Source organism: Ptychodera flava, chromosome 7, assembly GCF_041260155.1.
Source record: "Ptychodera flava strain L36383 chromosome 7, AS_Pfla_20210202, whole genome shotgun sequence".
NCBI classification, from domain to species: Eukaryota; Metazoa; Hemichordata; class Enteropneusta; family Ptychoderidae; genus Ptychodera; species Ptychodera flava.
The window spans coordinates 21,127,605-21,143,925 of NC_091934.1; the positions used below are offsets into that span (position 1 = coordinate 21,127,605).

The window sequence follows — 16,321 nt, forward strand, 5'->3', positions numbered from 1 at the left end:
ATGGGGCATGGGCAGCACCACTGGGTGATCTAAAGGCACTACTGACGGGGCTCAAAATCTACAAAGGAGGCCAAGGCTTGGTTGGCCGGCCCTCACCTCCAGGACTGGCCCCAGCAATTAAACGTCGCTATTTAGTATGACACAGCTGGTTGCGTAACTTTCCAAGACCATTTGTTGGCCTCCTCCCTGCTCCTCAGATCAGATCCCTTTTCCTGTTCCATGTGTATTTCACCACCAGGCACATTCTCCTTGAGATAGGGGTTGATATGCCTGTCGATGGTGCTTTCAACGTTCGGAACAGCCCCTACGGTAACGCTAGTTACAAAGCCCTATGCTGGGATTATGACATCAGTGACAATAAAGACCGGGTACAAGAGGGGATTAAACGGGGTCTTTGCAATAATACACGTATGCCATCCACACTGGCCCCTTGCTGGGCAAAGGCACAAAGTTCAATGACAAAGATTTATTAATCTGCCCCGACATCAAATATTTCCACATGTTCAGCCAGAAACACAAACATACGAGGCCGGACAGCGAGAGAGCCTATTACTATTTCTCCAGAATCCATTGGGCAGAAGGACAGTATAACTGGTTTGTACCTGCTGGTGGTCGCGGGGGTGTGGGCAGCAGATTGACGCATATTCGTGGAATGAAGGCGATCGACAGTAAGTTTCTCCCGGAACTAGAACATAGTAATGTTAGTGATGTAACCTTGCCAAAACGATTAATGGTTGTTTTAATTTTGTTTATAACGTCGATAAAATTAAACTTATGGGGCCAAATAACAGCACTCTCAAAGGACAAGGCTGACATTTGACCCATTTAAGGCTTGTTTTAAGTACTTTACATTGTAAATTATCGCCATCTTATAGTATCTCGAGACTCACATGTTCAATAATTTATGGCAAAACGGCAAGATTTTACAGGATCTACAGGTTGGCACATGTCTCTCCCATATAGAAAAAAATAATTATCGTATGAAAACTTTCTGGGACACTATTTTGGGGAAAATAACGAACAAGAAACTAACACAGGTCACTCTGAAACAGAAACTTTAATACCATTTGCGAAGGTGAGATATCAACATGCATCAGAAAAAATTGTTCATAATATTTGGAGGATACATGAGTAAGCACTCATAAAAATAAACTTTAAAACAGTATTTGCAGGCTCACGCAAACACTACGGATAAAAAAAAAACCAAGAAATTCCATACCGTTTGCAAACGTAGACAAGCCTCTATAATTGAACATACAATGAACTTCTTATTGTATAACCAAACATAGACAAGTAACACATAACAGTTTATAAAAAAAGAAGCTGAATTTTTATTGTTTTCGGGGATTATGCACTTGTCCCTCACCTTAGGAATCTAGTATCGTAATTTTATCATTGTTAGAAATAGTTGTCACGTTTTGAGTTATCCTAGGTTTTTTGCACTAACATTGACCGTGACTCATCTTGACCGACCTCCTGTTCATTGATGTTTTGAGATGGATTTTTGAAAAATAAAAAGAGAGACTGTGTTTTAGGTATATTTTCTGCCTTAAGCTGCCGTTTGTATCTTTTGATGGTCGACACAATGTCTTGAGCAAATCATTGTTTTCTCTCATTCCCTTGGAATCAATAGTCGGCTATTTATAAGAGAACAAAACAAATCAACGTTGTCAGCAAACTTACACGAGGCACTAGGATAAATAAAACAACTTTTTTGTAATGTCAGCAAAGTTTACGCTAATTAAGGGTCTGGAAAATTGCTTCCATCGATATAAGTGTACAAATTTAAGAACACTGTACTTCATGATGATCCCATAATTCTCTGTTGCAAACTCGCATATAATACTGCAAAGAATATTATTATTTAGCCTTCTAAGGGCTGAAAGCGCATTAATTATTGTTTAAGTATACTATTTTTGCTTAAAATCAAGAATATATGTGTTTCTGAGTTATCTATGCATCGATTTCAAATATTTCTGATGTCTTACGTCCGTTCATGCACTAAACATTGTGGTCATTGATATTGGCAGAGACTGACAGTCAAAGTTTCCAAGTTTATAATCTGTAACATAATTTTAACTAGTAAGCCATTCTAAATTTGAAGAAAAAACTGCATTTATTATAGACAGTTCACTGACACTGACGAAAAATGTTCTTTTACAAATATTATATGAACACTCAAATAATACTTGAGTATGTGTCTGGAACAAAATCACTCGATCACCAATATCAATAAAGTATGAGTACTTAAACATTAACTTACAGGACTGAAACGCCAGTGTTACTCATCCTCATTCTAAAGAACACATTCAAGCAAGCTAAAAATTGCAAAAAGCAACCATGAGAAAAACCCTTAACACAAACTCTGTTTCTAGACACTCATTGCAATGACAATACAGAAGTGTAGACAATGTTTGCTATCCAATAAACACCCCGTGTTTTTGTCGTTTTTCTTTCTGTCTGGACGCGTAGAATATACCACCATTCTGTGACGCGTGCCGCGCATCCCATTTAACATGTCAATCATGACAAGGTGTTAACAACATAGCTATTGTCAAGTGTTACCATCTTTTGTTACGTTATCAGTTGTACATGACAAAATTTCTCTCCGGGAGGTTCCTTGTGTTGATCAACTCGTTCTCACCTTTGGCTGTTATCCGGCAAAAGGCGGTTTTTCACCGCCGTTTGGGGAATTACAGCCAAAGGTGAGAACGAGTAAACCTACAACGTTTGTGCCGGTTTGGTTTGGCATGATTCTGGCTGTTGCCCTCGGTATTTTAGCACCTCACCGTCGCAAGGATCAATCTCCGTTTAAACCTTTCTTTAATGATTTGATATCTTACGTAGTATGCAATATTGTTGTCCAAATTCACCAACAGTGCAAAGCTATCTATCTGTAAAAAGCATCAAGTCATCAACTATGAAAGATGCAATTGTTGATATTCATACATACATGTTTCTAAAACAAATAATTTCACAATAATTTCATTATTTTAGCGCTGTGTAGTTGAAGTTGGTCTTCTCGTCTTTTCACGCCAGATCAACACTACAATAGTTACAAAGAGTAAGCTTAATAACACTAAAAGTCCGTTCGGCAATCTGTCAGTCATCTCTACACATTTCAAGCAAACGTTCAAAGTTTTTTCGGCCAAGCTGAAGATTGCGATCATCAACAAGGTGAAAAGGACATAGATATAATACAGTATTCCTCCGGCCAAGCTGAATATGGCTATGAACGGGTAGGTGACAATGACATAGACATAATACAGTAATCCTACGGCAGAGCTGAATATGGTCATCATCAGGTTGGTGAAAAGGACACAGACATATAGTACTCCTTCGGCCAAGCTAAATATGGCTATCTTCAGGTAGGTGAACAGGGCATCACCATAATTTACTATTCCGTCGGCCAAGCTGGATATGATTTTCTTCGGGAAGGTGGACAGGGCGTCGCCATAATTCAGTATTTCTTCGGCCAAGCTTGATATGGCATCCTTCAGGTAGGTTAAGAGGGCATAGATATAATTCAGTAATTCTTCGACCAAGCTGAATATGGCCCTTATCAGGTAGGTGAAGAGGACGTATACACAATACAATATTAATTCGGCCAAGCTGAATATGACCATCATCAGCAGGGTGAAGAGGACATAGACACAATATAGTATTCCTTTGGCCAAGCTGAATATGGCTTTCTCCAGGAGGGTGAATAGGAGACAGACATAATACGGTATTTCTTCGGTCAAGCTGATTACGGCCATCATTAGACAGGCGAAGAGAACAAAAAGGACATAGACACAATGCACTATTCCTTCAGCCAAGGTGAATATGGCCTTCGTAAGATAGGTGAAGAGTACATAGACATAATACAGTATTTCATAGAAAAAATCAATAATTGTTTTGATTGCTTCAACAAGCTTTGTCACCAAGGACGTAATGGTTGTCATTATGGTCGAGGTATTAATAAACGCCGTTAATGTCAATGCGTACGCTCCTAATGCGATCTTCAAATAACATATTCTGATCTTGACAGTGCCTACCGAGTCACAAATGCTAGCTCTTGCAGGAAGAAAACTGCGCGAAATACAGGATGCCACCAGCAAAATAAAATTTTTAACGTAGTCAAGATTGACGTTGTGATGTCTCGACAAGATTACAAGTATCACTTGCTTCGTTTTTGTACCTTTACAACTGTTATCGGGCTTTCTCCTGTTGTCGAGTTATTTGCTCCGCATTGATGTGTACGTTCCTAATTTCGATAAATCCCCAACAATCGCTAGTGGGCAAAATGTTCAACAGACCACATCAACGAACCTGCGCCAGATGTTGTTCCCAAGTCAGTAGTAGAGCGGTCAGTATACATGTCCTGTGTGTGTAATATTATGTGTGTGCACGCCCATTAATGTTATGCAGGATCAGAGGTGACAAGTCGACGACCTGTGCAACTGAGTGCAATCGTAGCTAAGTGAAGAAAAAATGCAAAAGTCCACAAGACAAGTTAGAAATGTTGTTTATCATAGAAGAAAACATTTTGTGCACTTTGTACTTATATTCTTATTCGTAAGTTGTTGAAATAAAGGCAAATTCACCTTGCTTAGTTGTCTGTGGTGGAAGGATACCTTTATAAAGTGGACTGCGAACTGATGTAGTTTTCTATTGTTAGTGTGACAAAAGCAATATATCAAAACATTTGATTTTGATCGATATTTGTTGGTCGTTATGTGCGCTTTGTTCGTTTAGTTACATCAAAACACTACCACTACAAAAATCTCCTAGCGACTCGTATAAAGTATGTCAAAGGTAAACAGACGATTGCAAATACTGGGGTTGGTGATCATTGTCATAATGTTATGAATTTGAGAATAATGTAAAGCATAGAATGTAACTGCACTTGATTCTATTCCCAATGTAGAAAAGATATTCATAGATATAGATGAAATTCGTCATATTATTGGCAGTTTCGCAGAGGGAAATTAACCCATAGCAGCAATGATATCAGAGTAGGGCATATGCGCTTGTAACATGATTTTCTTTCGATGTTGGCCTTGTTCCCAAAATTCTCACGAATGTAATTATTTTTCTCATTTGAAATACAAAACGACTTAGCTATCAAGCAAGAGTAGTTACCAGCCGAGGTACAACTTTCAGATCTACATCATTTCCATGAAAGTACCGAATGAGTCAAATTTACTTTGACTAGGGACTTTTTGATCAGAAAAAAAAATCATTCAGACACAGACAGAGAGACCAACAGGTATTAAAAGTACCGTGGACGAAAACGACAATTCTCCGTGCTGTGTTAAATTTCGTCCACGGTAGCTTTCATTAGCCGCACCCGCGTACTCGTGCAAGACACGGGGTAGCCGTACGTATCCACGGAGTTTTTGTGCGGTCGATGTTAGTTTCCACGGTTTTATATGCTTGCTAGCTACGCGAAATCAGCGAAAAAAAACACTAAGTCTCTTAAACGAAACAGCACTGCTAAATAAATGTCAGTACGACGGGTGTCTACTAAGAAGTGTACGTCAGAATACAACGTAGCCCCTCTCTATATTGCTTTTTTCCACTTGCGCTGTCGACGACTTTACCGAGAAGACAGACTGGCAGATTGTGTTACCTCACTGGCCAACATAATCTGCCAGTCTGGCTTCTCGGTAAAGTCGTCGACAGCGCAAGTGGGAAAAATGCGCTATAGCAAGGTGAATTTGCTTTTCATTGGTCACGCTAAAACGATGGTTTGACTTGTTTAATTAAAGTCTGGTGCCGTTGTATTGGTATAAAGAAGGATGTCTTGCATCTGCCTTCTGTTTTATTCACTATGAACTTTTGAGGACCGGGACATTGTCACGACTTAGATCATCGAAATTTCAAATCGAAAATGTCAAAACAAGTGTTTTAGAATATGATATATCAACGACATCAGAAGGGATGGACGAATTTGTCTCGGATTGTTTTCATTGGAATGAAAGCTATATCGCAACGCTTTTTACTGTAAACAAAAAAATCCCTGGGGACTTGCGTTATATGTCAAATGGCATGAAAAGAGTAGCGACATAGGCCTATATGTGAGCAACTCAAACAAGTGGGCTTATAACTCTCATGACGTGGCATGTCGTAAATACCAGTCAGAGGTCATCATTGCGAAACTGTCCTGACATGGCAGGTGATTGCACATTACCAATTGTACAACTACATGTAAATGTATCCAGAGTTCATGCACCCAATAGTAACGCCTAAACTCACAGCGGAATGCCTTTCCAAATGCAAATATAGTAGCTCAATAACAAGTTTGACCCTACATCATCCCTGAAAGTTTATGTATTCAAAACAGGATAGTGAGTAATACATGTAATGTCAGCCAAACCCTGATAAGGCTGTTGTCATTCATATTTTTTTCGTTATATCGGAGAGATTTCAAATGAGAAAGTTCGGTCTTTATCAGTATATGCTTCTTCCTGACTGATTTCGTGTAACGTGGTGTGTACTGATATTAGCACAGACATCAGGATGTTGCAAGAACATTGATCACGTCAAAAGAATGTAGGTGTATAACACACGTTCAGTCTTTCATCTGACGACCACAGCCGGGGAGCAAGGCTATACTGCAACAACACATGTGTTTCTTTGATTTTTGGTACAGCACTTGCAAGAGGAATATTTGATATCGTTTATTCTTGGTCCTCACATATCTTGATTCTGGCAAGAGTCTGAAGTTTGTGTTCAATAACAAGACTCTATCTTTATTAGATTGTAATGCCCATCAATTGTATCTATATCGTTCAGACTGTGCTTTACTTACAAAATCAATATTGACGTTGGAATTTGAAATTAAATGTGACTATCCACACGTATTAGTCTGCTAATTAAAGCACAAAACCCAAAAATTTCGGCCCCACAATTGTTCTCGGTGGTTTTTGTATCTTCAAAGCCTACTGAATCAGGATCTGCATGATGCCACCCTGGCACCCTTGGCAGGGCTCGAAATTATTTTTTTCCCTGGTAGTCCACTTGGGCTACCATTTTATGAAGTTGGTAGTCAAGTTACAATGGCTGGTAGTGTTACTAAGCGTGTTACTAAGCGTTTTTCTTCTTCATGGCAGTAGTAACGTTCCGTTCACCCTTTTACTATTCGTTCTTTCATGGGGAGTTTATATGTTGAACTCGCCTTGGCTGCTGAGAGGTAACCTGGGGATCTTCAGTGTATTGACTACACGAGACGTTTAGAGTTCGTTGGTACTACATAGACTTTATTTCTCTGTAGACAAGCTTGACAGTTGCCATCGCCCAAGATACGCTTCTCCCATAGTCTAAATGTCTTGGGTCCACTGTGTTCCTCTCTCTCTATTCCAATCTAATCTTACTTGTATTGTTTTAGAATGGGATTTTAAACGTTATCTTTAAGGCGTGGCTTTGATCATACGATAGACATGAATTAAAGATAAAATGATACATCCAATCATAAACATCAATACAGGTCTTGATCTTAAATTGACAGGTTTCCATTAATATGCAAACGTAATTGACTACCTTCATAATTCTTAATATAATTCAAATATATTCTTGTTTTCATCCAGACTTCCGTAAACATCCTCGTAAAACGTAATTAGCGTTATTGTGCGTTTGTCTCAAATATGGTTTTTATGGAAATCAACTTATAATTAAGATCTTGTTGTTTTAATTAACCATTTTACTGGTATCAATGACCGCTAGGTTCATTAACCTTTGTCTGAGATAAAGTATCTCCGTAACAGTAGCCCATGCATATTTTTGGTTCAGGGATATCTTTTTTCGTTACCCGGACCATAGACAGTCGCTGCCCAGACAAGAAAAGGCTATTTTTCTAGATTCTGCACATAAAGTGAATTTTCTAGTCAATTTGATGTGAATATTGCACACCTTTAATAACTAAGGAAACAGCTATAATGGAAGATAGTGATACTCAAAAGTTTGGGATCTATTGACAGCCCGTTTTACTCTCAGAGTTGTATGCAAATTTTGATAGTCGTCATGACAACGGCACGACCTTCTCAGGACTGAGACACACTGTAGCAGGGCTTAAAGAAGAACATAGGCCTTTCTGTAGGGAGGAGGCATAATTTCCGTGTAATTGTGATCGATAAATTATGATCAAAATGCAACGAAAATGCGATTTCGTTGGCCATCATTTCCTGTGCCTGTCCTATTGAAACTTTGTTGCGAAGTTCCACCGCACGACCGGTCGTCTTAGTAATTTGTATAAAAAAGTCATATTCTGGCCTTTCTGTGTCTAGCTGGGTTTGACGATGGATGCAAAAAAATACATCCATGGTTTGACTACATTCCAAAGTGACCGACCGGGCATGGCATGCCAAGAACTGACTGAATTTCAGGTCTCAGGCTTCGGTAGTCCGTATGGGCTACCATTTCATGAATTTTGGTAGCCCCAGGGAAAAGTTGGTAGTCTTTGGACGCGGGACTACCGCTAATTTCGAGCCCTGCTTGGGCATGTTAATACATTTAAGGTGGCCGCCAAAACATGTAAATAGTAATATCCCAGCTCTATGTACAGGCTGACTTGACAAGGCAAGTAACTGCAATTTCAATTGAGATTAGAATAGAAGAGAGAAAATAATAACTTTAAAGTGCAGCCACTGATAATTTATAATAGTTTAGGGAAGGGGGTCACTTATTTACAATAGTGTACAAGGAGGCTCATTTTTCATGCAAGCAATCTAGGTCAGTGTTTTTCATGCATGCAATTTATGGCAAGTAAAGGTTGGGTCTCCTTATAATTCTAATAGGATTTTTGGTTTCGATACCATTGTACTGTCAGGCTTACACATGCATGGTTGTTGACAGCGTGCAAGAGTATTTATGCCGAAACAACAAATTTTTAAAGTGTTGGTCACCGCTGGGCCTACCATTGGCTCCAATTGGCCAATAGTTTGTCAATCTTTAGCCAAATCAATCATTTATTATCTTGCCGAACACGAGGGAAAGTCAGTCAATACAGAGTAAGTAATTTGAAAATACAAACCAGAGTTTGTATAAATCACCAGCACTCAGTCACTCTTGACTATTGAGTTAGTTGACCCGGAGTTTTGACCCATAACCTTTCTTGAAGACTGAAAAATATCAGGTAAGGCAGGGACGTCGGAAAATTAGTACAAGGTATCATAGTCGAAAGAAGTTATTTTATACATGACGTCAAAACTAACAAAACCGGAGTGTTAGATTTGGTTCTGCACAAGAAGAGAGATGCATGCTACAATGCTGCATGCATCGGAATAATAGTGGATATTACATACCATTTAATTTAATGAATGTCTTCGTTTAGGTCTGTTTTGAATGGAAGTGTTTTTCCCTGGCTGTTATTTAGTCCTAATGACTGAACATATGCCATTCATATGTGTCTATTAAAACCTTAGCTTTGATAACATTTTTTCTTAATTTTTTACATGCCTATAAGCACAGCTCCATGACAATGGATTTAATTCTTGATTGCGTTTCAGCTCAAAACTTACGGTAACGACTCCAAGATTACATCTCTAGGGTACGTTTGAATATAATGATTATCGTTAATTCGGAATCTTGGCCGAGAAGAACACGTGCAATATTATGAGAAACCGATGAAATGTGTACGAAGTATCCAAAGAGGGCGCGAATCCCGATCGCCCAACATCATCCGCCTCTGAAATCGACGGAATTTGTGAGCTGGTTGAACCGCGGTTGGAAAGGCTGGCGCCAACATCATCCGGGTCCTGACATGAGGAAAATGTAGAAAGAAAAGGATTTTTCCCCGGTTAAAGGTAAGACGGGTTACTTTCATGAAATTTTTTTTTCAAAGAGCAAATAAAGAGATCACAAAAATAGATTACTCTTGGAATTTACTCACATCGTCTCTCATCGACATACCGAAAGTGAACTCGATCGTGGACACGACGGAAGTAGGGTCGATAGTGGACACGACGGAAGTAGGGTCGATTGTGGGCACGACGGAAGTGGGCTCAGTCGTAGACACGGTGGAAGTAGATTCGATCGTGTAAATAGACTCAGTCGTGGACACCACGGAAGCAGGATCGATTGTGGACACAACGGAAGTAGACTTGATCGGATGAGTGTTCAATTTTTCACTTCTACTGTCACGTCCACCGACTGATAGCGAACTTTGGCCCATTTCTTCAATGCTCTTCAGCCTTGATTTCATTCCAGTCACGTTCTGAAATCAACAGATTGTGATTCGAAGTGCAGTGAGAAATAATGCCCAAGCAATTTTTGAACTCCGAGGCAAAATTCGGATTATCCGGACTACCATTCGGATTTGTCAACAAGACGTCGCCAATTACAAACATGCAAGCTGTATTGACAAGCTGAACGCTGAGCCATTTCAGCAAGGCTTTGGAGTAGAGAGCAAAAAAAACACAAAAACAAAACAACTGTACTGGAATACACATCAGAAATTACAGCTTATGCCGCTACAAGGTAACAACCCTTCTAGCATACATACCTGAGATATTTCCTCCAGTCTGTCAAGTAGTCGCCCTAAAATGACGTCACCAAGTTGAAGTGTACCATTACTTCCAGGCTATAACGAAGAAAAATGATAAAAAATAGCGCAGTCTTTGCTTTTTGTGTTTCTTGTTCATGTTTAGGGTTTGTTCGACTACCACCATAGTGTACTTAGCACGATGATTTGCCAGTCTAGAACGTAGGGTGTATTATTGATGTTCCCAAACCGGAGTGATTTTTTGGGGGTTTTTTGGTTTTGTTTTATTAAATGCTTTTAACGCTAAAACATCTTTGAGCAAAAACAGCATGGAGCAACAGTGACACATTTGAATGTTGGTAATGTAACGTGTCACGGATGATTAACACACGCAAATAACAAACTAAATTTCCACATTTAGGGGTAGATTGGGTGTAGATCTTTTTCGGTTTTCCTGCGCGAATTCGCCCTATCACAGAGGAATGGTTCTGCCGTTGTTACTTGCAGATGCGTGGTGCTCAGCGATTGTGCAGATTTTTGTGTTTCAAATATTCTAACAATTTATCGTATGCGGGGAAGGGGGGTGTTAAATCACTATTTCGAAATTTGATTTTCATATCTACCCAACTTTCGTTTAGAGGAGAAGGAAAGGGTTTTAATGTCAAACACAAGTAATTCATTTTCCCTGCGTGTGTCGGAACTATTCACCGTATGTACGATTTGATGCGATTGTCCCGCAAAGGAGCCTGGTAGTTTAGTTAAGTCATTTTCATCACTCCATGTAGAAATATCATTCTTTAAAAATGCATAGTAACAGAGTCAGGGCGACAACATTTTTCTGTTGTGATTCGATTCTTTTGTCAGGTTTTGATTTATCAACTTGAGTCTTTTCCCCTCCACCCCTACAAATAGTGTTGAAGCCAAGATAAACCATGAGAGAAAATGCCGAGAGAGTTTGACCGGTTGACCTCGCTGTTAATTTTATGCAGGAAATTACAATAACAATGCTTGGTCGAATGACGCAGTGCCTTGAGGGTGGGATCACCAGTGGTATATGGGGAGGAGTACCTTCCCGATGGTGATAAGTCGTGCAGATTACCGTCGCCTAGGTGACTGGCGTATACGTGTGCCAAAAGCATCTATGGTTGATTTCCTGTTGACCAGTCGGATGGCAGAGTTGCAAATACCTGGACTGAACCATTTGTTTTTTGTGGGTGTCGGTGGTACTTTGACAATATAAGTAAAATGCACATATATTTATTGAGTTTATTGTCTTGTTTATGAGCGGCCAGTATTTCCAACAGCATAAATTATGTGCATTTGCCCTTGAAGGAATAAATAATTTTCGAATAAAACATCGCGAATGTAACTACATTCCTTAAGCTCGACGTACACTTAAGTGCCCCAAAGACCATGAAATCGCCCGACTTTCGATTGAAGAGATGAGTTTTGCCAAACCGCGTATACAGAAAAAGTGGCAGATGACTTTATTTTTAGAATCATAGACAGTATAGCGAGATGTAAAAAATGTGAAACAGGCTCCCCACCTAACTATCCTAAATGTTTTTGTGTCGAGTTTGTGTTTGATTCGTTTCGAAAATGTGTTCCTACATTCTTATCCGATTATTTGTGTTAATGAAATGTTTGTTTCGCTTTGGATATTTGTAGAGAAGTTTGGATTAGTGTGTACGGTAATGTTTTGTTTGTGTGGGGAAAGCTTATGGCGAGACGCAGCCGGACCTATGTTGTTACAAAAGTTGATAGAGTCGCCCTTTGACGCTTGCGTTTCGAAACCCGAGTGTGGTTTCTCATCAGTCGCAGTGTAGATTCATTCCTTAGTTTGTGTTTGTGAAAATTTATTTTAATGCATTTTAGTGGTCTTGCTTTCCGATTAGCGAGGCAAATATATTAATTTTGGTCACGTTGTGAGTCCGTTTGGTGGTTCGGTTTGTTTGTTCTATATTTCTTTACTTCGGTAAATTTTGTTTTGACTGGTGTGTCTTTTAGATTTTTGCGGAGGTTTGTGAATTTTTAGGCAATAAGTACCACTGCGGGGTACGGATTTTATGTTTATTGGATCAAGATACTTACAAGTATCCTGGTTGATGTGCTTGTTCTCGTACATTTTAATTAATAGTTCATTTACTTTGTTTACTGTTTGTTCTGGCTTGTTGTGTATAATACTGAGTGTTACGTAATTGCCTTTCGCATTCGAGTACGTAATCGTTTGTGTTGACAATAACGAAAAACCGACCCTTGTCGAAGGGTTATTTTCCCAAAATTTGTCCAATGTTTGCAAGCTGGTTTATCGCGATTCTTTTGGCACGCGACATGTTTTGTTTCCTTGTTTGAAAGGGTATCTCTAGAAGTGCGAGTTTAGCAGCTTCAGATAGCTTTCAAGTTTTTGTTTTTTTGTTGTTCGTGGAGTCAAATTTGACTTTTCTTTGAATTGGTGTTGTTGCGATTGTTTGTGTCTCACGATGTAGCGTAGTCACATTATACGACTTTATTTGTTGAAATCCTGAGGTGGTTTTATTCTGTTTGGTTTTGTTGGTGTCCGAATGAATTTTAAGGCTTTTGCCTAGTACTATTTTTCGGAGTTTCATAGTTTGAGCGATGATAGGTTGTTGTTGAATTTCATGTTGTTGTTGGCTTTCTTTGGAAATAGCTGATTTATTTCCACGGCCATGTTTTCTGTTACGTTACTGTGATTGTTTATTTTGTATTTAATGTTGTGTTTCAGTTGTTTGTTATGTGTGCGATTTTTGTTATTTCTTTTAAGTGTTTGTGTGTTCTATGTCATCTTATCGTATTTTTTGGTAGTTCCCTTTTTGGAGTATTTGGTGGCCCTGGAAAGGGCCGCTTGGTATGGGTTTTTGTTAGCGCTTGGCGCGTTTGTTTTGGCGATAAGCCTAGCTTTTTATGCTTCTTTTCGCCGATTCGATGTGCTTGGTGAGTAGGTGTTTGCCGCCTTCTTGTCACTGTGTGTGCTTACATGGACAGTCTGCATAGCCCTTGAATGTGGTCTCGATTTTGATCAAACTTACAATTTAGGAGTATATATCAAAACTGATAAATGATTTATGTGATTACTGTAGCTATAGATAGGCTACATTCAGGACGGGCAGCGACGGGCAGTAATTAGTAGGCAAAACAGGTGGTTTTCACCGTGGGCAGAACTCGGTGCAATGATACTGAACATTAATAGTAAGCCTGTCACCTTGAAGGTAATGCTGTAGGTGAAACAAGGACACACGATGGTACAAACAACACCACAAGTGAAACGTACACACAGAAATACACGCGTTCCTACGTTGTGCCCACCCGGCCACGCGATTAAAATATGACTGATACTGCTGGATAGTGTTAATTGGGTCGGTAAACAGTCAATTAATAGTTTAATTGACTACCTGGGTGATTGGCAGGTCGTGTCCAACGACGCATATGCAAAGCAGGCCAAAAGACAAAAGCCCCCAAAGTTATTGACAGCTGGCCAGGGGTCACCATGAATACGTAATGACGCTTCACTACGCAGAAACTGCGTAGTCAAGCCCTTCTTAACCGGTCAAACTCTCTCGGCATTTTCCGGCATGCCAGCGTGATTTCTGGTGACGCATTTAAAATTTCAGTTTCCTTATTTTGCTTGCCATTGCAAATTGCATCACAAAAATGAAATCTCCCACAAATACGATTTGCAAGTGTCATGAGACCAACTTAACATCTCCAAATTAATTCTTGCCACTGCTAAAATTAAAATTGCAAAGGAATTGGAAAGCTTATACAGAATCAGATGGTATCATCAATAAGTCAAAACATCAACTTTCTTTCTTTCTTTCTTAAATTATTTATTTATTTATTTATTTATTTATTTATTTATTTATTTATTTGTTTATTTGTTATGATAATGATGACAGGTCTTGTTGCACCACACTGTCCTATGCTGAGATGCATTAATTACCTTCGCATTCCGTATTTAATGTGAAAGTAGACTCAAAGTTGAACATGATGATCGCGTGATCGTCACTGGAAAGCTGTGTTGAAGGATTTTTCAATTGTTATAGGCGTAAGAGCGGTGACTGCAGTTTTAAAATTTTAGATCTGTTGTGGAAGAAAAGCCTTACATGTTAACGTAGCCCTTTCCAAGACTGTTCGCCTCATATCCTGACTCAGCAGATTTGAAAGTCATCGCAACTTTAATAGGATATGCATTATATTAAAATAAAAAGAGAGAGAAATACAAAATGCTCATATTCTTACCTTCAGTGTCAGATTCATATTATCTTGGGAAGATAGATAAATGTTTCCCTGGTCGCAGTCAATTATTTCGGAGAGAGGGACCAAAGTTGCACCACAGTTATAGAACGTGTTCGCGTCCGCACCGTTGCTGCTATTGGTAGACAGTGAAAAAAACCAATGTTTGCTTTAAGCAAAGTGGGTTTGGCGCTAGATAAAGATTTCCACAACAAATACTGAGTCTCTAACCCATGTAATTTCGATATCAACACTAACAGATTTTGAGTTTTGCAAGTTTGGAAAGCTTAGGACGAATTAAAGTTGTCTCATCGGTAGGAAAATCGTAACATCAAATTGTGTGACGCACATTTTCTTCATGTACTTTCTATAAGGTTAGAGGACAGGTCGTTATCTCCAAGAATTATTTTTATTAATTACTCTTTTACTATTTTTTAACTTAAACGCTTTCAAGACCTTGACGTCACTAATATGCTATCAAAAGGGACAGAAAAGTAAATATCCAGATTTAGAGATAGGGTGATTGTTAGTTGACGGGTTGACATCATAAAAACAGCGTGCCAGTGTGAAAGCTGCCGTGCTTAAGGTAGTACGTGCCTCGATATTGACAACTTTTGCCCAAACATTTTCATAGGAAACTTTAAACCATTCACTTTCAAATCAAGAATAAAAATCAGGGGTCGGCTGGCAAAATTTGGTACTAGAGAAACAAATTGCCAAACATTTACCAACACAGGAAATTCAAAATGGTTGCTATCTATGTGTTAACTCTATGGAGAAAATAAACGCGTCGATTTTCACAAAAACTGGTAGTGAAAACTTTATTTACGCAATGCCCTTCAAAATGATCCCCTAATGTTGTATTTTTAAAAGCATTGTTATGAAAAAGTTTGAAGTCTTAATATCTGTCCCCGAGGCACACTCTACCTCGATATAAATAAGCCATAACATTAGGAAAGCGCCATGTTAATAATTACAGGATAAGGAACGCGTCATTTGAATATCAAATGAGCAAGTTACGAAAAGGTGTAACTTGGTACCTACCGTTTTGATGTCATGACAACCATCAACGACAAGAAAACCGATAGCTTCATCAGAATGCCCGTTATTTCAAAACGATTTTGAAACATTCTTCAAGCCTTGGGATGTGTCGAGAAATCTGACAAGTTTACCGCCGGGGCAGAGAGTAGAGTATCCACGCTCTCCTACTGCACACGGAGTGAACGACGAGTCCTATCAAATATCCAGCCCTGGTGCGTTGCTGAAACACACAGACTTTGAAATCTCGATGAAAACGAATTACTCCTTAAGAGAAAGAATAATCACTTTTCCTTTCGTCGAAAGTAAATATGACACCGGTAAATGTGTCATTCAGTCAAAGACAGTCTAGCGTTGTTATTAATTCTCATCAGTAACTTTGTTCTGTGGGCTGTTTAATTTGCCACAAACGTGTTACTTGATCATAAAACATACATTACATACATACATACATACATACATACATACATACATACATACATACATGCACACAAGCAAACACATACATACATACAAGCAAGTACCTCCAGGATCTATGAATCACGTGATATAAGTGCCAAGAGACATCAG

The 16,321-nt window shown here is 39.0% G+C and overlaps 1 protein-coding gene across 1 annotated transcript; it reads right to left on the minus strand.

Annotated features, from left to right (window-relative positions):
• Positions 1-7,223: 7,223 nt before the first annotated feature.
• On the minus strand, positions 7,224-16,160 carry LOC139136989 (uncharacterized). Its single transcript, XM_070704869.1, has 5 exons — positions 15,758-16,160; positions 14,720-14,849; positions 10,484-10,561; positions 9,872-10,195; positions 7,224-9,737 (listed from the first exon to the last, which is right to left on the minus strand). The coding sequence occupies exons 1-5, from the start codon at positions 15,841-15,843 to the stop codon at positions 9,555-9,557; spliced, it is 801 nt and encodes a 266-aa protein (XP_070560970.1). The 5' UTR covers positions 15,844-16,160; the 3' UTR covers positions 7,224-9,554.
• Positions 16,161-16,321: the final 161 nt, after the last annotated feature.